The sequence below is a fragment of the Barbatula barbatula genome (assembly GCF_947034865.1).
Source record: "Barbatula barbatula genome assembly, chromosome: 3".
Lineage (NCBI taxonomy): Eukaryota > Metazoa > Chordata > Actinopteri > Cypriniformes > Nemacheilidae > Barbatula > Barbatula barbatula.
Genome location: NC_136764.1, coordinates 24,383,452 through 24,411,005, shown reverse-complemented (window position 1 = coordinate 24,411,005; position 27,554 = coordinate 24,383,452). Strand labels below are relative to the sequence as shown.

The 27,554-nt window shown below is 39.4% G+C and overlaps 3 protein-coding genes across 4 annotated transcripts; 1 reads left to right on the top strand and 2 right to left on the bottom strand.

The window, feature by feature from the left end:
• dars2 (aspartyl-tRNA synthetase 2, mitochondrial) lies at nt 1-14,210 on the bottom strand. Of its 2 annotated transcripts, none has more exons than XM_079452593.1 (17): nt 13,376-14,210; nt 13,187-13,286; nt 12,173-12,239; nt 11,942-12,043; nt 11,760-11,855; nt 11,398-11,521; nt 11,261-11,307; nt 9,202-9,308; nt 8,221-8,290; nt 7,786-7,965; nt 7,384-7,491; nt 5,495-5,557; nt 4,508-4,660; nt 3,183-3,401; nt 2,868-2,978; nt 2,476-2,551; nt 1-2,055 (listed from the first exon to the last, which is right to left on the bottom strand). In XM_079452593.1, the coding sequence occupies exons 1-17, from the start codon at nt 13,569-13,571 to the stop codon at nt 1,865-1,867; spliced, it is 2,010 nt and encodes a 669-aa protein (XP_079308719.1). In that variant the 5' UTR covers nt 13,572-14,210; the 3' UTR covers nt 1-1,864. The 2 variants fall into 2 exon arrangements, with proteins under 2 accessions (XP_079308719.1, XP_079308720.1); XM_079452594.1 differs by having other exon boundaries at nt 759-2,055; nt 13,219-13,286; nt 13,376-13,942.
• Nucleotides 13,933-18,256, top strand: cenpl (centromere protein L). Its single transcript, XM_079452596.1, has 5 exons — nt 13,933-14,667; nt 14,966-15,125; nt 16,110-16,361; nt 16,701-17,252; nt 17,339-18,256. Exons 1-5 carry the CDS (start codon nt 14,486-14,488, stop codon nt 17,411-17,413), a joined length of 1,221 nt encoding a protein of 406 aa, XP_079308722.1. The 5' UTR covers nt 13,933-14,485; the 3' UTR covers nt 17,414-18,256.
• On the bottom strand, nt 17,980-27,070 carry klhl20 (kelch-like family member 20). The gene is made up of 12 exons (XM_079452595.1): nt 26,793-27,070; nt 25,875-26,241; nt 25,529-25,735; nt 23,710-23,868; nt 23,461-23,555; nt 23,175-23,290; nt 20,469-20,652; nt 20,172-20,315; nt 19,937-20,070; nt 19,588-19,796; nt 19,401-19,507; nt 17,980-19,324 (listed from the first exon to the last, which is right to left on the bottom strand). The coding sequence occupies exons 2-12, from the start codon at nt 26,208-26,210 to the stop codon at nt 19,240-19,242; spliced, it is 1,776 nt and encodes a 591-aa protein (XP_079308721.1). The 5' UTR covers nt 26,211-26,241; nt 26,793-27,070; the 3' UTR covers nt 17,980-19,239.
• Between the last annotated feature and the right edge of the window lie 484 nt (nt 27,071-27,554).

Here is a 27,554-nt window from a genome sequence, read left to right as displayed (position 1 = left end):
CATCGATAAGCTTTTTAATGTAAAAGCTGCAATATTTCATGAAAGAATAAGAATCGTCATTTTTTATTTCACTGGGACTTGAAGTAAAAGCCATCTTTTCTCACTTATAAGGACGGTCCAAAAACTTTCATCCGTGCTTAGCCAAAAATGTTTCTGAATGCCCTAAAGCAACAATGTTAGCATGCAGGTTACATATCTGCAGGTACGGCGTTACCTTTAGCAGTCATCGCTACAGAAATTGAGATTCATGTGCGTACCTACAGATGTCTGCATGGTATTTCAGACCTCTTGGGACTGAATTCAATATATGCAATATATACATCACTGGCTTGTAAATAACAATGCTACAGACTTCATATATTCAACCTTTCAACTTCATTTACAATTCATGCCAAAACACATGAACCTTGCCTACCAAAGTCGCTAATTGTGTGTCATTATAAAAACCAATTTCACCAATGAAATCCACGAGTCGCACGTTTGGCAAAAATAAAGGACGTGCATCTGATGGGCGCGGCAAACCATACTCCTTTATTGATGAACGGGAGGAAGCACCAGCCAATTATTTCCTTTGGATCTAGTCTGAGTGCTTTGAAAAGAAAATAAGCTGTCAGAAACAAAAGGTATAAAGGCAGCGAGCTCACTATCACCCCACTATGCCTGCAAGGGCCTTCCCATCAAATCGCTCGGTTATTCTCCACAGAGCACAGGTCCCCTGAGCTTACAAAACAGGGAAAATTACAAAGAAACAAATTACGGAGGCCTAAGAGCGTCTCAGCTGGAATTTATTATAATTACCCTTCTTACACAGTCTCTACAGCGTTTGCAAATTAAACATGGTCTTTATTGTCCTTTGTCTGACCTTTTGCGTGTCACGCATAGACTTTTCTCATATTTAGGCCAATCGTATGAAGGGGATAGGCAGAGGTGTTGCACAACAAAGGGAAACCGAGATAAACAGTTCAGCCTGAATGCATCTCATCACTTCTGCAGACCGGGTAGGTTTCTAGAACATAAAAACCACAATGCACATCGGCTCTGGCTGGCCTTCGAAACAGCAGGGCACAAGAGAAGGTCTCAGAGGGAGCTAATGGAAATAGCAGACAACATCAGAAACCGTGTCTTTCTAGATGGCTTACCTGCGAATTAATGCAAACATCCACCTGGCGTTGCTGTCGGACGTGGGCGGCCACTTCAAAGTACACGCGGTCGAGTAAACAAGCAGCGAGTGGGTGCTTAACATGCTTAACTTATCATTAGGAAAAACTGTGAAAAAACATAAAAACTGTTTGGAGCACGGTGGACTTCTCCCGATCCGACACATAGGTCTGACTTAAACTAACGCTGGATGTAATGAGTACATGTACCTGGGTATGAAAAATGAGCATCTGCTTTTGCAGATAAGGCATCACAGAGGAAAACTGAAATATAGCTTTATTTGGTATGTTTGGTGGTGGAAGAATGTAAGATATGGTATGCACGCACGCACGCTGCATCCGCCGCAGGGCATCTGAAGAGAGCGGCGTCAATGGTTGGAGTGGAACAAGGCTGCCCCCTACTGAAATATTTAGCCACCTTCATCTGAATCCGTGGCAACTGGATGCCCTTTCCCTTAAAAGATTTTATTTAAAAATATGTACTTGAAAGCATTTTATACAGTTTGAGTATTTGAGGGGGATGTAGGATGGATCTGTTCACTGTATTTCATGAGGCAGCGCGGGGACTGAAGAACACAGATCAAAAAAGCAATCCTGCTTTTTCATCTCTGAAGAAAAATGTCCATCACCAGGCGCGGGCATAAACGGTGAGCACGTGGTCCCCAAAGTAATCGTGAAAATGTTATGCATATAAACAGGTTTAGTACTTAAGTGTCCTGCTCACTCTCTGTATCTGCTCTGGGCCAGACCACAGAAATATGGTACGGCTTCAAGTCATCTTCAGAGATGAAGTCTGGGGCGTGACTCATGAGGTCGTGACCTCTGAACGATTTTGGAAAAGCTATGACGTCTCTTATACTGGGAGCTCCTACGATGATGGAGAGCAGTCGATCCAAACCTGCAGATGAGAATAAGAACCATTTCATTATTTTATAAATGTAAAACATTATAAAAATATTATATTTTATTATTATATTAATTACTGTATCATTTATTTTATCATTTTAAACTCTTTATTTTCAGTTGTTCAAGATATATTTCAACCTCCCTAGACCTCATAATCACGAACATGATAAATTGTTAATACCAAAATACGTATACTGTGAAAACGCCTTTGACACTGCCCGAAACCAAAACAAATGATCAAGGGTACTTCATGCTTCACAAACAGAAACAAAACTGCCAGATATTTCAGTTTATGACCATGACTGTTCCACTTTAACCAACAGGAGAATATAATCAACAAGTCTTTCAGTCACAGGGGAATCTCTACAACCTTGAAAATATCAAAGATACAACGTGTTGAATCCTTGCCTACCTAACGCGATTCCACCGTGCGGAGGGGCTCCGGACTCCAGAGCCTCTAACAGATGAGACAAAAGAGACGGGTCTTCCTATAAAACAGGACGCACCAAAAAAAACATGATGAGATTGATTGTCTGGTGGACTTTGAGCAATTCCATTTTAAGCTGAAAAGAGTCACACAATTGTTATCTTGCTTTAAAAAAAAGGTGAAATATAGCTTAATGGGTTGCTCGGCGACCACGCGGGTAGCTGGAGGTGCGGGGGTATTAAGTAAGAGTAAAAAATAAGAAAGGGTGCAATTGAAAGTCTGGACATGACCAATACAAGTGCTTTTACTCTTGTGTCAGACTAGCATTAAGTGATGCTCTCTGCTCGGTTCGTCATTTTTCTTTTTTTTCCCGTTACCTTGAGGATCGTCTCCAGGACGTACAGCTGCTGAGAGGCGTTATGGATGCGAACAGAACCTCCTCCGATCTCACAGCCGTTCAGAACCAAGTCATAATGCTGGCCTCGCACCTGGGACAGAGATAAATGAGAGACCACGGTATTACAAAGGAAATAAGGAAAGAAAACATAACTTATGTTGCAGAACATTGTTTTGTTGACTGTTTTATTCACCTTGTTTGGCCTAGAATCTCCTAAAAGTGTCCTGAAAGTTCTCGATGTGAATATATATGATTTTGTGAGGTTTGGAAAGATGATAATACGCTTAAAGCTAACCTTATGGGGTTGGCTGTACAGCAGATGGGCATCCTCAGGTACTGGTGCGGTGAAGGGATGGTGGGCGGACTCTAACGTCTCTGGGTCATCCTCTTTGGGTAGGAAGAGGGGAAAATCGACCACCCACAGGAAGTGAAAGATGGAGGGGTCGCGAACAGGCACTCCGAGGCTCTCAAGCAGCTCGGCGCACTGCAGTCTCAGCTTCCCCAGAAGAGGGCGCTAAGATGTGATGAAGTTATTACAAGGTTAACAGACAAGTCAGAAATTCATCAGGAAATGGGATTGAGACGTGTCGCAGGCTAGCCTTGAACCTGCCTCATCCACATGGGTACCAAGGCTCAACATTTCTAGATGTGCACAACACTGACGAAAAAGCCACAGGTTCAAAGAGATTACAAGGTCATTTCAAGATTAGAAACTGCAAATCCAGAATGGCCTTTAAAGAAATGTCACGAGAGAAGAACATCTAACCTTTACACAGTCATTTTGAAAATGAGAAAATCTGACTAAATATCAAATACAGCTGAACAAAGCTCGGCTTGTTCTCTTTTCATTGACATAAAGCCAAAAGAGAAAATAAGGTTTTTAGAAACAAGTCATGTAAAATCCCCCTCAGAGCTCACTTTTCTTGTTTATTGCGCTAGTATCCCCATTCAACGCACAACCTCAGCACACAAAGCCTGCCAGTTATCCTCAACCATATCCCACTCTCAGCTTCGTGACTAAGCAGCCATCTCACTTTGTGCCAAGCACACCATCTGCACCGGCCCTGAGGCGAGAGAAAGATGAATATTCTTTTAAAAGTGATTTGATCATGTCAGCATTCTTCTGGAGCCATATTTCCCACAAAAAAAAATCTTAGTCATCAATCACTTCAGGGCACAGGGACTGAACTGATGAGAAGGTACTTGAGGACAGGAGGACAGAAAATGGGAGTGCTGGGAATTGAATTATTCACCTCAGTTTGATTGGGATTGCAGGCTGGGCGAAGAAAAATTGGTCTGTATATCTTCAGGCTTTTTAAATATACATTTAAAATAACGAACTCGAAATGTAAACGCCCCTAAAATCGTCTGAAATGTTTTTATACATTTTTCATTATTATTATTGTATATGCATTAAATCAGCAACTACATAACGGCTTATTAATTATGAATATCAAATCTCATCCTAAACTGAGACCAGATACTCCATCTAAAATGGCGTGATGTACCTCTAGGTAATTCAAATATGTCTTCACTGTGTCCTAATGATACATTCATTAGTCTGAACCATTGTGGTTATGAGGCTGCATGGGTGTGTAACAGGATAAGGGCGGTACTCACCGTGTTCTCCCGGGGTCCGGCCGTGATGAAGATCAAGTCTCCAGCATTGGCCTGGGCCATCTGGAGCAGCTGCTCTCTGGCCGAGTCCGAGAGCAGTCGGCTGAGAGGGGATTTCATTGAACCATCTGCCCTTACCGGAGCCACGCTCACCTCCTGTACAACACACGACACATACACGGCAATGATCATCCATTTTCTCCACCAGGCCTTATTCAATCCCATTAGACAACATAGGGCACAACTCTCGAGAAACTATCAGTCTCTCGAACATTACGGGCTGGTTTCCCAGACTCGAGCGAAGCCAAGTCTCCAACTAAAATGGATAGCGATGGAGAATCACTTCTGACGATGGCATTTAGTTCAAGCCTGGAACGCTGGCCTCAATTTCACCTTCCATTTTTATGTACAGACAGAAGACAATACCGAGTGGTTTTAATGGGTGCAGCAAGCAGTCGTTCTTCAGTAAATACACGTCAATGAGATTTTTAAAACTAGTTTTATAATCCACTAGGTGAAAATGTGATCTCGGCTAGCTGCATTATTAAAGATATCATTCAAGTTTAATACCTGCATGATTCTGGGGGGTTGTTGAATTCCCTTAAGTATGCAATAGTACAATAGTTTGACAACTACAATGAGACACAGCTGATCATCTCATTAATAAACATTAACTCCTTATGAGTTAACATACTAAACTGTTTAATTGCACCTTAGAAAGATAAAATAAATGATTACAGATTTCCACTTGATATGGCAGCAGATAGAATATATTGAGAATTCCTATTAGAAAGGACAGCGTGCAACACGAATGTAGTGAGAGGTCTGGTCCCATCTCAGGCTTAGTATATTGTGTTGTACGTTTGAGGCTTTTTCCATCCAAATCAACCGGATTTAGTATTCAGATAAACATTTCATGAGTCTTGCAGTGATGCACACACACCAAACGCTGGTGGCGTTCCACCGGCAGACTAGAGAGGCCGAACTCACCTGACCATACTGTGTCTTAGCTGCTTGTTTCAGGAACTCCAAGTCTTTGGCCTTCAGGTGTTTCTGTGAATGAAACACCACACACGGTTGGACTTCAACTGTCAACACTTCTGAATGTACACGGCATATGCACAAATATTTCAGATTTATAACATTTACGGCAGAACAAACACAAAGTTAACTTTGCGAATTACAAATAGCAGAAGTATTGTGCATTTGCACATGAAATAACCATACATTGACCTTACAATGCTTTGTCATTTTTGGGAGAGCTATTCCTTTAATAATAGTTCTGTCATCATTTACTCACCCTCAAGTCATTCCAAACCTGTATACATTGTTACTTGTTCTGCTAAGGAAAGTGAAGGAAGATATTTGAAACAATGTTTGCAATAGGGCTGTCAATGTTAACGCGTTAACGCATGCGTAAAACATTTTTCATATATATTTACCGCATCAACCATTTGTTTTGTCATCCTTTGTCTAGCGTTACATTGTACAAACACGCTCTCACGCATGTACAAGCTTTTAAATAAAATCTTAAATGAATGCAACGAGTTGTGGGAGTGGCGTCAGATCTGCGTAGAGAGACAGCTCTTAAAGGGGCCGCATTCTTAAACCTTCTGCTTTGACTGTCACTAATGTCAATCAAAGAACAGAACAAAAGATCTGAATTTGTTTTGTTGCTTTAGTGAGAATTCTTCTGTATTTAATTTACAATTTAGCATTAAAGACTGTAAAGTGTTTGCGAACTTTATTCAATTCCTGTATATTTCCTACGTGTTACACACAAAAGCTCTCGATTATACTGTTGAATATTTAAAATAAATCAATTTAATAGAAACATCAGTTGCAGTACTAATATTAGAATGTTGGCTTTCATTCATAAAATGACGCTGTTAAAGAAATCTGTTGTTTCTACATTCATTTGAAGATTAATTATGAAATGATTTGAATGCAAAATTATATTTTAAAACATTAATGTTTCGTTGTGATTAATCACAGAAAAAACACAAATAAAGATATTTAGGTGACATGCGAGAGACTTCCAGGCCTCATCATAGACATCATGGTTATAGTTGTTGTCAAGGTCCAGAAAGTACTAAAGACTACTTTCCTGGACCTTGACAACAACTATTACCATGATGTCCATGAAGAGGCCTGGAAGTCTCTCGCATGTCACCTAAATATCTTTATTTGTGTTCTGAAGATGCCGGGAGGTCTTAAAACAAGTTTGAATGTCAAATTTGAATTAAAAAATAACTCTATTTAGATTTTGTGCATGATGAGATTCATGGGATTTGTGGAGCCTGCGTTTTTGTGTGTGTTCAGTGATATATTATGTTCATATCAAAACTTCATAAGGTCTGTATTAACCCCCTGGTGTCATGTAGAACACCTTTATGATGAATAGATGTTCTTTTTCAACTTCAAAAATGGGGCACTATCTAAAGCCGTTACAATGCTAGGAAGAGCCAGGATATTATTTACAATTACTCCAATTGTGTTCAGCTAAAGCAATGAAGTTTATACACCTAGGATGCCGTGAGAGAGAGAGTAAATGATGGCTTAAATGTTATTTTAGGTTTAACTATTCCGTTAATGCACTTAAAAAGGTTTTAAGTAACCTAAATAAATAATTATCTATATGTAATGTAATGATTGCCTATCGTTTTATGTCTCAAACAGAGATGGTGATAGAGAGGCAACAGTTACAGAATGCAGCTTCAAATTTAACCATCAAAGTTAATCAGAATCAAGTGCACGGCACAGATTAATATTTAAATAACAAAAGTTATGTAACTTCTCGATAGTGCTGTCTAATTTAGTAAGAATGGTCCTAAATGTGGTGTGAAAATAGAAGAGTCATCAAAACACAAAATACTTACCGCTCCCTGTGGGACACAGATGGCCTGAACGCAGCCCTCCGGTTCAAGAAGAGCATCTTTGATGAATTCGATCCGTGTGTCTTGGAAAGCGGCAGCGACATCAACAAGCTGATTACAAGAAAACACATCTGAATTAACGACACAGAAACACATCAAACAGCAGGAGGCGCCGGAATGTTTTTGGATGGTTAGTTATGCATTCAGGACACACAACAGTGCATGACAACTTGTTGTCACGAGAGATTCATTTTTAATTGTTGAGCACTGCATGAGTATCTGTGATGTGTGGGGAAACAGCGTTCCAGCACAGCGTGACACCGAGCACAGACACCACACAAACAATCTCAACGCTGTCTCACATTTAATCTAAGACAATGCGCATAAGGAGGAACATGCAGTCACCTTCATCCCAAATCTCGTGTCTGGTTTGTCCACCCCGTAGTGTCTCATAGCGTCCTCATAAGTCATGGAAGGAAAGGGAACATCAATCTGCCCTTTGTCTTTTGGCCAAGAGTACTGAAGCAAGCCTTCAATCAAACGCATGACTCCGGCCTGGTCTATGAAGGACATCTCGATATCCACCTATGTGAAGAGAAAGTATGTCAACTAAGATGAGAGATAAAGCGCAAAGCAGACTCAAACCGGGGGTCTTCAAGGGGGTTTGTGGCTTTTAGATTCAGATTCAAGCCTGTTGGCAGTTCTCACGTGCACATTTGAGAGCAAGAGCGAGCGGCATCATTACAAAGATCTCATCTGCATCAGGACCGAGCTCCAGTTCTGCAGATATCGTCGGGCGTGCTGCAGCACATTTCCTCACAACCTTTAACACATTATTACCTGTGTGAATTCAGGCTGTCTGTCAGGCTTGGAGCCTTCGTCCCTGTAGCAGCGGGCGAGCTGAAAGTACCTGAGATTGCAGGAGATAACCAGCGTAAGTGTGGGCCAATATTCACTTACATTTTAAAATCACGCATAGTGTATCATTTTCCTCTGACAGATTTTTCATTAAGTCATGCTTTCAGTACTGGCTCAGCACAAATAATAATTCGAAGAGACGTGCAGACAAAATAGAAATGAAAATGAGACTGGCAGTACTATTTTCAAAAGCGTTAAAGAACAATACTATAAGATTTTAGAAGAAAATGTTACATGATTGCCTGTACAAAACACGCAATAATGTTGCAATAACGTTACGATGTTGCAGTAACGTTGCAATACTGTAGATATTGTTTGGGTCCATCCATCGATATGAATTTCAGATTTTACTTGAAAGGTTATGTTAATAAATAATATGCCCAGCTGCAGGAAAGGAGAGTGAATGTCTGAGAGTGAATGTCTTTTGGATGTTCGAACAAGAAAACAGATCATACGTTCAACAAACTATATGTCAACAATTCTTTTCTTTGCAAAAGTATCAACTATTTATTTGAGACCCCTTGACAACAATCTATAAATGTCAGGACCAACCTTTACTGTGAGTTATGAGCTAACACCACCTCACAGTTTTTGCTTTGATTTCCAAATAAAATGCATCTCAGACAAACATACATTCAGCATTGGAATATATATATTTTTCATATTTAAGAGCAGTTAAACGCTAAGAATAATATTGTCTGATGGTGAGTTTGCATTTGAGATGTTGCCCAACAACATATCGATTTGTTTCCATTGTGCCGTCAGTCAGAAAAAGCAGAGTTTAATGAACGTGCCAGACATGTGACAATCTGTGAATGTTGAGGAAATACAAAAACATACACGCTTTGGATAAAAGCGTTTGCTAAATGACTAAATGTAAATACAAAAAAGAACATGCTTTACCGGTCTATGCCAGCCACCATAAGAAGCTGTTTGAATTGCTGCGGGCTCTGAGGAAGACAGTAGAACTTCCCGGGGTCTCCAGATGGCACCACAAACTCTTTGGCGCCCTGAGAAACACAGAAATGTTTAAATAAACTCTGCGTATCCCTGCTTCTCACTGAGAACTGATGCAGCCAGAATCTCAAGCCAATCTGATAAATGACTCGCTCGCATAAAAAGGAAGCTAAATAAATGAGCACTGCGCAAAAGGGGGTTGAAAAAACTGTGTGCACAAATATCAAAAATACTTTATTGACATTTAGTGAACTAGGACAACCCGCGCAAGTGCCCCTTCAAAAACTGTGCAACTTCATTACAACTGACACCGACTTTTATATATATGATGCATTTATAAAATAGAACATGCCCCAGATGGTATAGTTATGCAATAAACCCCCCATTGTTCACAACAGTATTTGAAAGCCCATCCACTTTCAATTACAACCCAAATTTAATATTCTACGGAGCTGCATAACAACAAAGATATATATTTGTTTAAAAAATACGCATACACTAATAAATATCTTGGTTTTAGTTGCGTTTGCTTATTTTAATGCTTGTTTTGTATCATTTCAAAATAATTTTGAGCTTTCTTAAGGACAGATGAGGCCCCCTAGTGGGCCAAGGCAGTAGCTCGTTTTAGAAATACTTTTTTTAACCATTTGGGGAAAAATAACTATGTGACATGTTACAATGACACCATAAGTCCACATATTGTGCGCTATTTTGTATGCAAAAGAGTGCAAAATGACAATTCGTGTTTTACAAACAATCTTTTTTCCGAGCCTTCTATTTTCACTTTCAGAAGTAATGTAAAACATTCACTAATACACTAGTGGCTAATTTATCATAAAGGAAAAGTAAAAGTGCCGTAGAAGGTCAAAATAAAGGATATGCAGACATAAAGTAAACGAAGATGTCTACTGGTGCTTTCTACTAATACAGCACTAAAAAGACAGATGGACAATTAATAGAAATACAGCAGTGAACAAAATAAAGTTAGTTTTGCAAACCTAAACAGTATGATTTAATAAGTAATCATTCGTTCATGTACTGTATATATATGTATCAAATGTTCTATTTCTAAAAGTTTCTAGCATAAAGCCAGAGGGAGAGAGAATGAATAATGCCACACAGTTTTTGTTCTGATCTGGCAGTGGTATTCTGCACCAGCTGTAGTTTTTTGTGGATCTTTGGGAACACGATTCAAAAATGAGCATGAGTCATGCTGTGTTTCCGCATTATAAAATTTTTATGCTTTTAAAAGCAAGTCTGCCATTTCTCTATTATGACTCTATCATCTATTAAGTGCAACAGTCTTAGGCATGTTGGTATTTTCACCCCAAAACATGTTTATTTTGCAGGTGTGTCAGTAGGAAGTTCTTTTGGATTTAGCCTGTCTCGTTTTTCTGTCTTTCTTCTTCATGTAATAATAGACACACTCAATGATGGTGAAACCAGATCTCAATGTGGAGCACCAGCTCCTGTCCGACCCAAAATTGTAAACAAAAATCTCGGTTGATTAAACTGATATTTCCTACTCCAGCTAAATATATAAATAACTTGCTCGAAGGTCCAGTGTATGAATATTAGTGGCATCTAGCTGTTGAGGAATTGCAACCAACGGCTCACTTCAGCCCTTCTTTCTGAAGCACTACGGAGGCTCACACGACTAAGATGTTGCCATGTTTTGGCCGAAGGAGATAATGCATTTATAAAAGGGGACTTGCGGTGTATGTAGATAGAAATATCTCCTTCTTAGGTAATAAAATCATAACACTCCATTGTAAGGTCTTAATACCAATAAAGACATATTTATGTATATTATATTGCATCGCTGTCAATAGATCCTCCAATAAATTACACCAATTAAAACCATTTTTAGGGTGAAATTATTAACATGCCTAAGCCAGCACTGCACTGTACTGCAGATAAATAAAAGCAAGTATCAGAATTGTTTTTGTCTCTCTAACATTTCTTTTCTATGAAACCATCTGATTTACACTGAATAAATACCTACCCCAGGTGTTCTTTTAAACAATGTGGGTGTTTCCACGTCCACAAATCCTTTAAAAAACAACACAGTGCTTATTAAATATTATAATACACTGTAACTAAACAGACAGCAAAGTATGAAATTGTCTTGTAAATCCTCACCGTGCAAATTGCAAAGGTACTCCCTCATTTTCATCACCATTTGTGACCGTAATCTTAAATTGCACTGCATCATGGATGATCGAAGGTCAAGATAGCGGTACTGCATCCGGAGGGCTTCGGATTTCTTCAGGATAAACATGAAACTTATAAGGATATGTTTCTCAGTCAATAAATAATATTAGCGCATCATTTCCTGAAAGAAATTCATTGGCAATTTGAAAGCATATTATTTGGAGCTGGCTGCACAAGCAATGTTTTGCCACCACCCCTACTGTAAGCTTACATGCTAAGTATGCATGCATGGTTTGAAGCATTCAATACTTTCCTTCGGATAATCAGAAAGAAATGTACACTTGTCTTACCCTGACAAAGTCTTTTATCTCAAAAGGCAGTTTTCGGCAGGTATTCAATACTTCCATACTTTCAGCACAAACCTCAATTTCGCCTGTGAACATTTTCTAATTTTAAAAGACGACAATTATTTTACATTTTTACATTGACGAATGCCAAACATTTTTCTAATGTACATATGAATAGGCATCACCTTATTTTCCTGTCCCTCTGGTCTACGCCTGACCTTTCCTTTGATCATAATGACTGACTCCACTGTTAGGCCAAGAAATGCGTTCTCCCATTCACATTTGGACTAAAGTGGCAGAGGAAAACAAAAGGCTGAAGGTGAAGCCATACTACTGCCACAAAATCAACACACACTTTTTGAAATGAATAAATTAGAAACTAAGTGAAGGACCTAGAAAGAAAACAGCCCACCTACCTCATCCTGTGGCATAAGAATCTGCACCAATCCACTGAAGTCTCTCAAGATCACAAAAAGATCCTGTCTGCAATGGCCAGTAGAGATTAGAATGTGTTTTTCACAGCATTTCAATGATTTGGGTGATAGTTGATCCAAAAATGAAAATTCAGTCATCATTCATTCACACTCTTGTCATTTCAAACCTGTGTGACTGCAGAACGCAAAAGAAGATATTTTGGAGAATGTTAACTGGTCCTCATTCACTAGCATTAGTTCTGTATCCGTACAAAAGCAGTAAATGGGTGCCGGCCGCCGGCGCTGTTCGGTTACCAGATTTCTTCTAAATATCTTCTTTTGTGTTCTGCGGAAGAAAGTCAGGGTGGGAAATGATGACAGAATTCTCATTTTGGGTTGAACTATCGCTTTAACTTTCCACTGTTCAACACCTGCTGCGTCCCAATCCGCATACTATCCGTCCAAAATAGTATTCGAAATCAGGATTAGTATGTCCCAAATCGTAGCACAGAAATCAGTATACCAAAGATTACCGGATGGTCTACTACTTCCGGAAGAAATGTGCAGAACGATGGACACGCTAACGGCTGATATTACCAACAACGCATGGCGAGAGGGGGCGGAGCTTTGCAACGCTCCACTGCATTAATAAAATTAAATAGCAGTTGCTTCACGGAATTAACAAATGTTAGTATACAGTAAACGTTACATCTGAAATAATGAATGAATAAATATTTAAATGCAAAGAAGAGCTGTACTTTGATGTTTGTGACTATTAATGATCACGGTGTTGCCTAGGCAACAACCTCCACCTCGGATTAGCGTGCACACTATCTTGCTATGCACTAAAATGCATATACAGTACATACTTTTAGTGCATAGTATAAGTATTGGGACGCACCAAGAGTATTAACAATTTCTCATTTAAAAAAAACATAGGTTTATGTAATGCGCTTATTGTTGGCTTGTCTTCCTTGTTATTAAGTTGCTTTGGATAAAAGTGTAAATGTCTCAAACCTCAAATACTGAATCCAGCCACATAATGTAACCTCTTGGTCTATATGACTCGAGCACAGTTCTCCACACGTGTGACTCCTCAAAGAAAAGCTGCTTTGACCTACAAGGAAACAGATGCATATTCATTATTTTGTATAGCTCTATGATCGGGGTGGCACTGTAAACTTCAAGGAATGAAGGTCACGTTACCTGAAGTGTAACTCGAGCAGTTTCTGGAGAAGGTGGATGCACACGCTAAAGATCTTGGAGCTCGAACTTGTTTTATAAAGATCGTGTGGTTGTTTGCAAACACGGATCTTGTGTTCTTCACGCGTGCTTCTCTGTGCGAGTACATCAACACATGTTGCGCTGATCTAAGGCAAATCGCTCTGTATTTCTGTGCCATTGCCAAGTGCACTGTGGTGCTGTCTCGATGTTTCTCTTGACGAATAGACAAATGATTTCAAATCACAGCTGCTCGTTTACTTCGTGTTTTAGTCGAGGCGATTCTAAATGTGTACATTTAGTAACAGCATTTTACTTCATGTACCACGAGATCTTCACATTTTCTGTCCTTTCTATGTCCTTGTACCAAGGGCGAGCAAACACACTACGTACTTTAACGTTCACTTATATTCTATTCATACAGCACGTTCAAATAACACGGGGGGTGTTTTCTTCTTCGTTGTCTCCTTTATGGTGCACCGCAATTCCGTAAAGATCACATTGTGAATGTTACTGCAGCTCAAAGCGTGACATATTCAGACACGACTAGTCGAACTCAAACCAATCGAGTTTGAACTTGGAAACGTGATGATGAATGTTGTTTATTGAACACGTGTATTAGAGCATAACACGAGTTTGAACTTTATCTTGTTCAATTCGGATCAAATGCAACACAGGCTTCGTCCGAAATCGCACTGAATGTGAATAAGTAGCTAACTATCGGCCGTTAAAACAGTACGTTCTATATAGTATGAGCGGAAGTAGTGTGAATTTCGGATATGTTACTGTTTTATAGTCATGTGACCCGTCACTCTTTGACCTATGACGTATTAATGACGTATTAACATCAACCTACACGTTAGGGTGATAAAAAAACCAATTTAGTCACGAGAAATTGATTTATTGGCACTTACATCACAAACTGATGTCCGACTTAAAGTTTGCGCTATATTTATTTGATTTACTTTTGATATTGGACCGTTGCTCAGCTCCCGTGGCATCATGGGATACATAAGTGTCTGTCGGCGGAAGTAGACCAACCGGGAAATTCTCGCCTACTGGTTTTGACATACTAAGGTTTCGGACGTACTATGCATGACTCGTTGTCGCATACTACATAGTGCGGACGTATGCGATTTCGGACGCAAGTATTCACAGCGAGCGTCGATCGATTACGTTTCCTGCCTTGTCGCGTGGCATTATGGGAAAGCGGGAAGTTCAAATCGTCTTCCGGTTTTTCGGCTCTGGTTTTTGTTTATCATGGAGGGGCGAGGCAGGTACGGTGAATTGAAGTGTCGTTTTCAAATCGTTTAAACTGCGCAATTTAGAAATGCCATGTAAACACAACACGTGACGCACAAGGGTTTTATTTATATTACAAACGCACTTGATATTGTTTGCGGTCGGCCAGCTACGAAACAGAAACGATAAACCAGACTTTTTGTTTTCTGATACGGTTGTGTTTCATTAAAAAGTTTGATCAATATCCGAGTGTTATTATATTGGACAAAATGACGATATGTATCGCATTTGATAGCATGTTGGTACATAATGCGCTCTGTTGTTTCTCTGCAGTGCGGTCAATACTCCTGCCCGCAGGCCTGTTACTCGTAGGAGCAAGAGTTATGGTCGGAGCTGTGTGGAAGCACCGTCATATTTCTGGCAGACACCGGGACATTTAACAGTCCTGAGGGTCCCAACCAGCAGAGGGGCTGCCAAGTCACAAATAATCACAGTGAGCTGCCTTTAACATGTTTCATTAACTCTCTTAATCCAGTAAAGACATGTCGTTGTTAGGGATGCACCCATGTGTCCATTTAGTCCGATAACCCATGATTCTTGAACTTTGGAAGACGATCACCGATATATTGGCTAATATACGGTATCTAAATATGAATATAACATTCCCAAAGACTGAAACAAAAGGCAAAAAGTGGACGACTGCTTTTATACGAAAACATTTACTACAGAAAACAAGGTAACCGTTAGTTCAATCTTTTCTGGTATATTTTTATTCAACAAACAATTTGTGTTCTTAATAGCCACGAGTCTAACAGGTCTCAAGACGGAAAGCTTTCAGACGGCAGTCTGATTCAAACAAAATGCTTTTGTTCCTATAATTGACACATTCATAAATACTGTATCTACATACTGTACCTACATCAACAATGTTTGCTCGGATCAGTAAGTGAATGATCACGACAGAAAGACAACTGTTTTTTAACTGCGGCTGAAGAAGTTTAACCAGAGGAAATGATTTATCGGGTATAATATATTGGCCTACATTTTTATATCGGCTGATACGATAACATTAAAAATGAACATTTATCGCCCGATATGGCTGATAATTTATGGTTAGGGCTGTGCAAAATCGTCTATTTGGGCCTTCACCACATACAAAAACAAATATTCAAGGTAAACGATTATTGTGCCGCATTCCATTTGCAAGGATCCTCTCTTTTCTTGTAGTATAAATCCAACACAGCCCACCCTTTACAGTGGTTCAGCAGTATGTCTTTACATTTACTTTTCAGTTAAATTCAGAGATGAAGAGCACAGTTTTTTATTCTTCTATGTTGTTTTAAAGGTTAATGAGTAATCGTGTTAAATAATCGGGATCTCAATCTTGTCATAATCGAGCAGCCCTATTTATCGTGCATCCCTAGTCGTAATCACAGTCTGGCGGCTTGAATGTTGAATGTAATTTCTTTCTCTTCAGGATAAGGTCGACCCGGAGCACATTGCCCTTTTGGTGAAAAATGAGTGGAAGCTGTGTTATGTCACCCCCTTGCATGGCTTTAGACACACACAGCTGAAGTCATATTCGAAACATCTCTCAGCCTTCATGGTGGCAGAGAAACAGCGAGGAGTTGCGGTTGAAGTGGGTTTAGAGGTGGGATTCACCGTCACGTTTACTGCACTGCTTGGAATGGCCGAGACAGAGGAGGATGCCGAGACTGTTTTCATTCAGGTGAGTAAGCTATTGCATGATCGCAACTTTTCGTTGTATGTTCTAACAACGTTAAGGCAACCAATAAACATGTATGCTGTATTACACCACTACTTTTCTCCGACAAAATTGTATTTCTAATTTTGGTTAAAGCCACTCTGCTCTACCAACTGTGTTCGGTGACATTCTCGTTCATTCATCTGATGAATAGTGATAGCTGCTCCGGGTGTGTGTGTGTGTGTGTGTGTTCATGACCCGCAGTACGTGTGTTCACCAGTCACTGGATGGGTTGAATGCAGAGGTCACATTTCTGTTATGGGTCACCACAACTGACAAATAGGTCACTTTCATCTTTTTAAGATTCAATCCAAGCCTGTGTTTGCGGCAGCAGGAGACGCACCAAAAGTGGTGTGGCGTGGTTGGCTCACGTGTGTCAACGGTGACCCGGAGTACCTGAGGTCTCTGCCTCCTGACTTCGTCAGCCTCCCTCTGTTCTGCACGAGTGGACCGGAATCTCTAACAGCCCTGGTGAAGTCATGGTTCGAGAGAGCTTTTGATTGTAACTTTGGTTCTTTGGGTTTAAATTCCACCACTCTCAATTGGCTGGCTGCTCTGTGGACTGGCTGCCACCCCACCAGTAATATCAGGTATCTGAAGTTGGCCTGGAGGATGCCAACACAGCCGCCCTTGGATGTCTCATATACTGTAAACCCACAGGATGCGTGGGGGCTCTGGAACAGCATTCACCCAGAGGAAAGTACAGAGGATAGGATTGAGATCAAGGACGTGCAGTCGTTCATGAATGGGCTGGAGACTCATTTTTTCAGACATTTTAAGATGTACCTGTCCGCTGGGACACTTTTAAAAGTGTCCACTGCTCTCGGATCAGTACATCTTGATGGGAAAATTAAGGTAAGTGCTTTGTCAATGCATTCTTGTACATAAAATATATCTGTCTGCTTCTTGTTCTCTCAGTTTTCCGTTTCTTGTTTTTTTAGATCGGAAACAGTGAATATATCACAACTTTACTAACGCTGCTGACAGAATGCGCCCTTCTGAAGATGCCAACTTAAGATCTGTCTGTTTTAGATTTGTACATATTTTTGTGTCTCTTTTTTATTTGTACATCATTCACATAGGGCCCCCTATCTATTTCTAAATTTTATTTATATTTTAAATGTGTTGTAAAATATGTATGTTTTTTCCAGCTTTTAAAATCTCTTGTTTTTATGTTTTTCTTTAAAGGGCTAATGTTTTATCATTTTTTGCAAATGGCTAACTGCATGTATAGGTTTTCATAAATAGACAAGTTATTGGCATTTATGTCTGTTAAGTAATGTACTATATTGCATCATGTACATATAGCATACAGGCATTTATATCTCTGAACAGTTTGTAAAACACCTACAGAGCTTTGTAATCTTCATTGAATTATTCAATGCCTTTTTGATCCATTAACTCACTGGCACAAAAGTATTTCAGTATGGCATTTGAGATGATCCTATAATGTTAGTGTTTGAATCAAACCGTCTAAAGGTAGTGTTGTATATAGGATATAGAAGCATGTGTTTACTTAGTAACTGGTTTACAGTTTGTATGTCCAAAACACAAATCTGACCATTTAAATAAGAATCACCTAGAATGTGTAAAATGCAATTTAATTAAAGGCATAAAAACCTTACTTACATTCTTCCCTTTGTATTTTAACAATTCTTGTAAAAATAAAGACACTTTGATTACAAGCTTAACTCATCTTTAGTTATTTACAACTGATGGGTGTATACACCTAATGGTATTCATTTAGCAAATACAGCAATACAACAGGTTTTTTTCTTGTTTTTTAATTTCATGTTTATCTTTATGAAATGTATAGACAAGTGGTGAAAATCTTAAAAAATAAATAAGGTAAGATCCTGAAACCAGATTTGACAAATATGCTTAGAGCACATTGTTACTATCGCAGGGGGAAAATACATAACTTGTCAATTTAATAAGGAGTGCTCATTTAAAAAATCTAGAATTGACAAAATGGGCAGTTTTTCCACTTCAGCAACCTGTTCCTTCCTAAATTTCAGATTAAGAAAAAATTGAACCGTTTCACCTAAACAATAAAGAAAAAAATGCATAAAACAATACATCCAACAATACTTTTTTTAGAAAATCTTGTGGATTAAAGTGCATGGACTGATTCGTTGATGCATTCAGTTATATAAAAGTAAAGAAATTGATAACATGTCAAACTTGTTTTAGACTGCTTTAAAAATAACTTATTTACCACAAAGCCTTCATTTTATGGGAGCGACTGCGTTTTCAGCGCAAGAAAGAAAAATGTAAAATCAACCAATCCGCTCGCATCTGGTAAGAATGCAGAGGAACAGATAACACGCAGTGTACAACTCAAACAACTGGTAAAGCTATCACAGTGCATCCAATTCATAAAACATCAATCGTACAAACAGTCATTCAGAAGAACAAGCAGCGTTCACACCACTACCTGGTAATGTGTTTCAGCTATCTGTAGTTATTTTCCAATAAAGTCAAGTTGCCCAGTGAAGACCTACTTCCTTCCAGGAATATAAATGTTCAGTTTGACCTCCACGTGGCTTTGTAACAGAAGTAAATGAACTCTTGCGTTTCCGCCTCTCCAATAAGAAGATGCCTTTGGCTATACTCAAGTATGAAAGAGAAATCAGATTATTATTCAAATGGAGAAATGTTCTATGGCTGTAAAGATGAATATCCTCAGAGCATCTTCAAGAGATGGTTTTCCTTGGCTTTTGCCATCTCTGTAACCGGAGACAGAATTCAGTCTCTGACAGGCTTTACTCTTGCACGATGCATAATGTCTCTGTGAGGCCCGAGCTATGGTGAGGCATCTGTGGGGTGGATGCTGAGAACGTTACCATATATGTGATTCACAGTGGGTCATTTTTATTACTCCGACTCCACCGCCTAACCGTCTGTAGTTCATTCCACCATACAGCCTTGAATAGAAAAACAAACCGTTAGGTAGCCATCTACAATGTGATTGAAGCTTGTTTTTTGTTAACGCTAACTCACCTCCACGTGTTGGCATCAGGGTCATAAACTTCTATCGTTTTCAGGTATGTGGTACCATCAAATCCTCCTACCGCCATCAGCTGGCCGTTTACAACAGCTAAACCAACCTGAACAATAGAGAACATTATACCGGTGTTGCTTTTTTTCATCTCATCACAGCTGTGGTCTGACAATCCCAAACACATACCCCGCTTCTTCTGGACGTCATTGCAACAACAGGGGACCACTGATTGGTTCTAGGATTGTATCGCTCGGCGCTGCTCAGTTCCGTGGTGTCGTCTCTGCCGCCCACAGAGTAAATCATGTCCTGGTACACGGCACAGCCAAGGTGTTTCCGTCGGGTACCCATGGGTGCTACCGTATGCCAGCGATTTTCTTGAGGGTTATACCGCTCCACTGTGGACATGCCAAAAACACAGCTGTTTAACATTCTGCATGTCCTTTACAAAAAAAGGGAAAATGCTACTGCAGTCTTTCACACAATATCTACTGGCTTTGGATTAGTTCTAGCAATGAGTTTTTCCTCCAGTATTTACCTGTATTTAAAGGGGAGGTGCCATCTGAACCGCCTACGGCGTAAAGAAAACCTCCCAGTACAGCCACAGCCACACCCAACCGTCTAGTGCTCATAGAAGCAACACGAGTCCACTTATTCTCTTTAGGATCATACCTGCAAAACAGCATAGACTTTTTTTATATGAGAACATCAGGTCATGATCCTGTAGTCATCAGATACACAAGTTATTGATGAATGCTCATTTTATTACTGACCGTTCAACAATGTTGAGACAGGAGACACCATCCTGACCTCCCACCGCATACAGGTACCCGCCAAGCACAGCAACACCCACACTGGTTCTGCAGGTACTGGTAGGGGCCACATCACTGCTCCATTGGTTAGTCTTAGGGTCATACCTGACACAAATCAGCAGAGGGCAACACTGATACGTTTGTGTTTGACAAGTTTTGCATTACATTTTTTAAAAGTATTTGCAGTAGGTGTATACAAGTAAACAAAGCACAAAGATAGTTCGATTCGTTAACAATGGACTAAATCAGGTGGCATACCTCTCTACACTATTGAGATAAGATGAGCCATCATGGCCACCAACAGCATACAGAAGATCATCCAGAACACTAACACCAACTCCACAGCGTCGTTTGCTCATGGATGCCACCATCCTCCACTCGTTGGTCTGCGGGTCATAACGCTCAACACTGGAAATGGCATCGCCGCTACACCAACCGCCCACTAACAGACAATAATACAGTCACCAAAAACTATTAATTATTGAAGGAAATTATCAATCTTCTTCAGTTAAGTGTTAGTACAGGAGTGATTGTTATAATTGCCATAAAAACAAGTCGGTTGGGGAAGCTACTTTTGAGATTGCAGTTAGATAAGCTACAAGCTACTCATTTATCAAAGTAGTCAAGTAACAGCTTAGCTACCCATCTGAAAAAGTAGTTAACTTCACTTCAAGTTACTATTAAAAAAGTAACTAGCTTATTTGAAACTACTTTTATTTTTTACAATCTCACATGAAAATAATACAAGAGTATAGTATTTATTATATTAAATTGCTAAACTTTTTTTACTTTTCACCAGTCCATTTTAAAGTATACTGCAGGATTTATAAAGTGTATAAATTTACTATAGCTAGATAATACAGAATAAAATGTAGTGACATAATTAACATAATATTATACCGCTGTCATTTTCAACAATTTACTATAGTAAATACTAAACTATAATGAATATTTGTTATTGACTAAGGTCTTTATAAATAGAGAAGTTTGAAACAATGTAATACAATGCCATTACCATTGCATTGTTTACTTATTGTTTTCATTAGAGAAGATTCAAATTTAATACGTAATAGGATGGGTGTGTCGAACTTTAAATATTTACCCCTCATGTATGTCATTTAGGATCTCTTCTCAGCGAAGCATAAAGCCGCAATACATAGAGCTACTGCAGTAAATGGTGATAATGAACCACTTCAAACATGCGTTATGGATGTGACAGAAAAAGGACGTGGTTTTTGGGGAGACGACAAAATGCACAATCCTGAAGCAATAATACCCAATGAATGGAGAAGAGATGCCTCTTCATAGAACATGAAATATATACTTTATTTTTATTTTCATGTGTCCATTTATGAGGAAGCGTATGTAACGTTATGGATGTGAGAATCCTGAAAATAGCACTTACCTGACAATGAAAAATAAAGCACTAAAAATAAAACAAATGCTTTACAAATCTGAAGAGAGATCTCACATGGGTATTTGAACCACCAAATGTTAATACCTGTGCTGTTACCGTGGTAAAAAACTTTGGTAAATGGTAAAAGAAATTGTGGTAAGGTTGAAATGTTCACGGAATTGCCCTAGCACCGGAGAATGGAGTTTACCATGTCCCTTGCGCAGCTGCCACAAATATGGCTAGATGCAAGACAACGTCTTGCAGATCTATAAGATCAAAGCTAGATAAAGGATCCAAATTCTTCGTTGAACAGTACCTGTTTGATTATGAAGGTGTTTTGTTTTCGTTTTGCGTTAGCGAAGGTGCAAGGATAAGTACTTGAATAAGTGTTCTGTCAATGACGTTACGAAATATTAACATGCCCGTTACTAAACACAATAATAATCTTACCGATGTCTTGACCACTCGTATTCTCAGTCACCGTTAAATTCAAGCGTGACGGCAATACTGTAGTTCTTCTTCCTCTTGTTTGTTACAAAACAGAAGTTATGATTCAACTTCCTCCTTTTCGCAAAGCAGTGTATGACGTCATTGTGAAAAGGGCCTATACTATTCGAATGTCCCAAATCGTAGTATATTGAAAATAGTATTCCAAAGATTCCCGGATGGTCTCCTACTTCCGCTAGAAATTCGATCTGCAGAATGATCCATACTCTAACGGCTGCTATAGTGATGCTCCACTGCATTATATAACTGACGTGTCAATAAATTAACCAAATGTAAGTATTCAGTAAACATTAAATAGGAAATAATGAATGAATAAATACCTTAATGGAAAGAAGAGCTGTATTTTGATGTGTTATTGACCACAATGTTGTCTAGGCAACAACGGCCACTTCCGCTTCCTGTTAGTATGTCCCAGTTTGGGCAATCTATTTTGCCATGCACACAAAAGTACCTACTATTCCAACACAAAAACAGTACTTACTATTAGGGCTAGTATAAGTACGCAAATTGGAACGCAGGGTAGCTTTTGGTCGTTTCTTAAAGTTATTCAATACTGGAGAAGCTACACTGTTTTAAAGGTAGTTGAGCTACCCTCAAGCTACTGAAACATGTAGTTAAGTTAGTAGCATTGATACCTGTAGTTAGCTCCTCCCCAAAACGTCACGTTTTTTAGCATTTTTTCAAATGCACAGATTGAGATTTGATTTAATTATGTTTATTTAATTGGGTATAAAGTGAAAAAGTATCTCTTAAATCAATAAGACTTGGCAACTCTTAAGAGGGACAGTCCACCTAAAATTCAGTCATCATTTCAAATGTATATGCCTTTCTTTCTTCTGCAGAACACAAAAGAAGATATTTTGAAGAATGTTGGGATCCAAACAACATTGCCGCCCATTGACTTCCATTGTATGGACACAAAACCACTGAGACATTCCTCAAAGTATCTTCTTTTGCATTCCAATTTGTAAACAACAGAAAGGGTGAATAAATGACAGATATTTTGGATGCACAATCCCTTTACGATAGCTCTAGTGCATGCTCTGCATGAAAACACCCACCAGCAAATAATACTTCTCCACAACGAATGGGCTTTCTGGGCCGGGTTCGAGGCCCCTGCATGAGTGGCCGCTCTTGTGGTAGAAGAAGATAGTTCTTTGCCTCATCCACCAGGTCCCTGCAAAGAAATAAAACTGTAATCTAAATATTCAATTAAACCAAACTGTGCCATTAAAACTTTAAAGATAAAATTGTGCATTAAATAAACATGACATTCACATAAGACTCAGACTGCTCAGTGCGTCGACATATGTTAACAGCTTATAACAAATTCGTGTCGGCACTCACCTACACTCTTCATCACTCTTGATAAGAGGATCTGAACCCACGGTCCCAACCAGAAACTTTGGGCTCAAAAGAGGGAGACGCACATGCTGCAGGACCTGTTGCCATGATAATACCATACAAAGGGTTTCGTCTGTTATTCATGATTCTCATTGATCTCACCAATATATGGCTGAATCATAGCATTGATTTACATGCAAACACATGGAGACACATCTATGTAGTGTTTATAGTCATATGTTTAAACCTGACCTGTGGTAGCTGAGGCCTGCGCTCCTGTATACTGTATTTGACCCATGCCATGACAGCGTTAAACACCTGCTCCTCACTCCGAACATTGAGCTCATCGCTAGAGATGATGTCTATCAGTTGGTTGGCTGGTAAGAGCATGAACTCTTCACTCTCCATCACCTAAAGACCAGGATGTAAATAGTGAATATTTATTGCATATTTTAATCCGACAGTCAATCTGACAAATTCTATAACCATGAAAAAGACATACTTACAAAATTAATTCCAGAGAAACATGAATTAAAGGGACAGTTCACCCAAAAATGGAAATTCTGTCTTCATTTACTTACCCTCGGTTCTTAACCAAATAGTCTTGGCCAACATTGACTCCCATAGTAGGGAAACTTGCTTTATACATTTCTTTGTTCTGTTGAACACAAAAGAAGATATTTTGAAGAAAGGGTCTTAGGTCTGGGGCACTTTTGACTACCATTGTCATTTTTCCTACTATGGTAGTCAATGGTGGCCAAGAACTCTTTGGTTACAAGCATTCGTCCAAACATCTTTCTGTTCATTAGAACAAAGCAATCTAAACAGATCTGGGTGAGTAAAGGAAAACAGAATTTACATTTTCGGGTGAACTGTCCCGTTAGGTTTATTTTATTTGTTTGGCAGATAATTTCATCCAAAACTATTTACAATAACAATCTCAAAGGACACATTTAATATATATTATATTACAACAACTAGTCCTATTAAGCAAATCTGTTAACACTAAGAATCAAATCCATGTCTGTGGCATAGTGTGGTAATAGTTTTTGACTGTTTTCTTTTATAGTAAGGCTGCTCGATTATGACAAAAGTTATCATCACAATTATTTTGCCCAATGCTAAGATCAAGATCGTGTACCACGATTGCTCATAGACTTTGGAAACAAATAAATAAATAACTTTTCAATTTAACTCTGGATTCAACTTAACAACACAACAAATAAAAAATACATCAACTAAAGTCTGAATGCATACATTTATATAGTCCTTGCAAAACAGAACCCAGCACAATTGTTTTACATTAGTTTCTTTTCATACTTCATGGAAGCCAAAATTGAAATTGAAAATTGATAATGATTGAATTGCATAGCTCTAAAATAGTTAAAATGTTTAGACCACGTCCCTGATGCTGTGTTCACAACCAAACGCGATGCATCACATTCTTTTATTACTTGCAAAATAAGTTATATTCATTCGAGCGACGAGAAAAACATTGCGCAACGGGGAGTGTTTCTACGCATCTGGATATGTCAAACAGTAAGTATCAATGAGCTCTTCGCGCAAATTTCTTGCTCGCGTTGAACATTTTGCCGCCCACTGTGAATTGTTGAAGCGCTGTGAATACTTTCCGGATGCACTGTATATCACCCACAAAGACGTCCTTGCTTCGTATAAACGAGGAATGTTATCGTTTCAAAATGCTTGCAGGGTGTATATTTGACACTGGTGATCCCCATAGTCAAAAATAACAGTGCTGCACAGTCCTCAGGGAACCTTAAACTAGCTGACATAAAAAGCTATCAAGTTCCTAAGTAGAATGTACGGCTAAAATTAGTGACGGGGAAGTCGCTCTTAAAGGCGTATAACCAAAACACCCACTTGAATGCCTACTGATTGTAATTCATTTTAATGCGAGTTATGATTAGTGAAGACAGAACTTGTGACGTGTAACCAACTGTGAGCAAAAACAGCAGAAAATTCACGCAAACAAAGAAGAAAGCTTCACGATCAAAGGACAATCGAGGTGAACACAATGGAGGGTGTGTAGAGAGCAGAGAACAGCCATTACCTCTTGAAAGTTATGCTGGGTGAACTTATCAGCTATTCGCAGCAGCTCTCTGCAGGAGTGAGTGTCGGCGAAGGCCCTGATGCCCAGGCAGTTAGAGGGGTCCAGTTGCCGTTTCAGGAACTCACAGCATGCTTCCTGAATCTCTGCCAGCTGCAACAGGCAGGCAGCGGGCAGCAACGTTTGGACATTACCCTCCTCCACGGTAACCTACAGACCACCACAGAGGTTTCATATTGAACATCAATACGACGCACAAAACAGCACACTACAGCCTTTGCTTATGAGTCTCCCGAAGTTCACTGCACAACTCAACAGTAAGAATGAAGACACCGCAATAGGAAGTTACCTGTGAGGTGTACGCAAAGTCGATTAGCAACTCCATGGCACGTTCATCGATATCCCGAATGACGACTTCCGTCTGCCTGCTCTCAGCCAGTTCACCCGTAAACATCGCTCTGAAATAAGGACTGCAGGCCGACAGGATCACCCTGTGAGCGTAAATCTTCTTGGCTCCCACCACTAAAACCACATCGCACAGCTCCCGGTGCTTGCGAAGCAGGTTGATGACCTCCAGGGTCTGCCGAGGATGCTTGTCGGAGATGTAGGGCATCCTGGCCGGTTGGGGCACTCCCTCCGGGAGCTTGTTGGGGTCACCCAATGTGCAGCGGCTTGTGATATCCATTCCTGTGGTATCTGGGCGTGCACTGGTACCCCTGAGAAAATTGGATATTTAATTCATGCGTTCATTGAAAAACACTATAGTACGCAATGCAAAACACACCCATGTGCTGTGTAAACAAAGTCAAAATCACTATCCAATGTGTTGCTCGCTGATCTCTTTACTTTTTAAATCTGGCAGTCAATGTTTAAGCGTGACTTTAATCTTAATCACGGTGTTAACTTTAAATCAGTTAAATCAAAGCACGAACTTAACGTGGTCTAAACAGAAGCGATTAACTTACATATAAGGCTTTGCTACGTGATGCTGTTGATCATATTTTGACAGGGCCTTGAATATTCCTAACGCTAACCATACACAAGAACAGATGCCGTTTCTAATACATAGATTTCAAAAGTCTAACCCTTAATTGTTTATAACAAATAGTTTAGCATATCCGTTAGTAGGACGCAATGTACACACATCTGGCTAAAGGGGTGTCCACTAGCTCTAGCTTAGCTTGCTCAAAATGCTGTATGTTCCTGTCCCTGCAGTTTTAAAATGCGGCGATAATCTTTTAAAGCAAGGAGTGTGTCCATCCATTACCTTAGTTGTCCATTAAATCGGTCCAGAGTGATTTTTTGTCGTCAACAGTTAGCCAGTTAAAACGAAGTCAAATCGCTGGGTTTGCGGGACACCGTGCACTTTAAATTTTTATTTTGCCAAAGACTTCCCCGACTGTCGCCGGAAACGGACCTTTCATAATAAAAGTCGCGCATCTAACGCCATGCTATGTGTTGTAATGAATGGTCTATCATCAAAGCAATAGGGAAACTTTACAGTCTTTTTAATACAGACATATATGACATGATTAAAATAACGGCGAATTTACTACAGGCAAACAGAAGTGCACTGAATGGTTGCAGGCGGATCAGTGACGTGAGCGCTTCTTGATGTTTCATTCATCTTAACTTTATATTAAATTATTGTTTATTTATTGATTTCAGCATGCTATGAAATTATTTCCACATCGTCTTTGAAAGATACATTTTTATTATTTTATTAAAATCATTTTTGGAACATGAATATAAATGTATATATAAAATCGATTTTCTTACATTTCTTACAAGTTCTTACAAACTTGTATTTTCTTATCAAAGTTTGTATGTCTGCTTTGACTTTTTTACATGTGTTCTGTTCTTTAGGCATGTAGTTTACTAACAAAGACAAAGCCTGAATTCCTCCACTGTGTAGTCTAGTGGAATGCATTCAGACAGGTTTACAAGTCTCTCTCTCTCTCTCTCTCTCTCTCTCTCTCTCTCTCTCCCTCTCTCTCTCCCTCTCTCTCTCTCTCTCCCTCTCTCTCTC

Excerpts from the sequence above, each read along its gene's own strand:
- dars2 (XM_079452593.1), bottom strand. The coding sequence starts at position 13,571 with ATGGCACAGAAATACAGAGCGATTTGCCTTAGATCAGCGCAACATGTG. Across the intron at positions 3,402-4,507 it reads CCGGACCCCGGGAGAACACG|CGCCCTCTTCTGGGGAAGCT; the intron begins GTGAGTACCGCC and ends ATCACATCTTAG. Across the intron at positions 2,552-2,867 it reads TCCTGGAGACGATCCTCAAG|GAAGACCCGTCTCTTTTGTC; the intron begins GTAACGGGAAAA and ends CCTGTTTTATAG.
- cenpl (XM_079452596.1), top strand. The coding sequence starts at position 14,486 with ATGACTCGTTGTCGCATACTACATAGTGCGGACGTATGCGATTTCGGA. Across the intron at positions 16,362-16,700 it reads CCGAGACTGTTTTCATTCAG|ATTCAATCCAAGCCTGTGTT; the intron begins GTGAGTAAGCTA and ends CATCTTTTTAAG. Across the intron at positions 17,253-17,338 it reads ATCTTGATGGGAAAATTAAG|ATCGGAAACAGTGAATATAT; the intron begins GTAAGTGCTTTG and ends TTGTTTTTTTAG.
- klhl20 (XM_079452595.1), bottom strand. The coding sequence starts at position 26,210 with ATGGATATCACAAGCCGCTGCACATTGGGTGACCCCAACAAGCTCCCG. Across the intron at positions 20,653-23,174 it reads TGGAGAAGTATTATTTGCTG|TGGGCGGTTGGTGTAGCGGC; the intron begins GTGGGTGTTTTC and ends ATTGTCTGTTAG. Across the intron at positions 19,508-19,587 it reads TGACGTCCAGAAGAAGCGGG|GTTGGTTTAGCTGTTGTAAA; the intron begins GTATGTGTTTGG and ends TCTATTGTTCAG.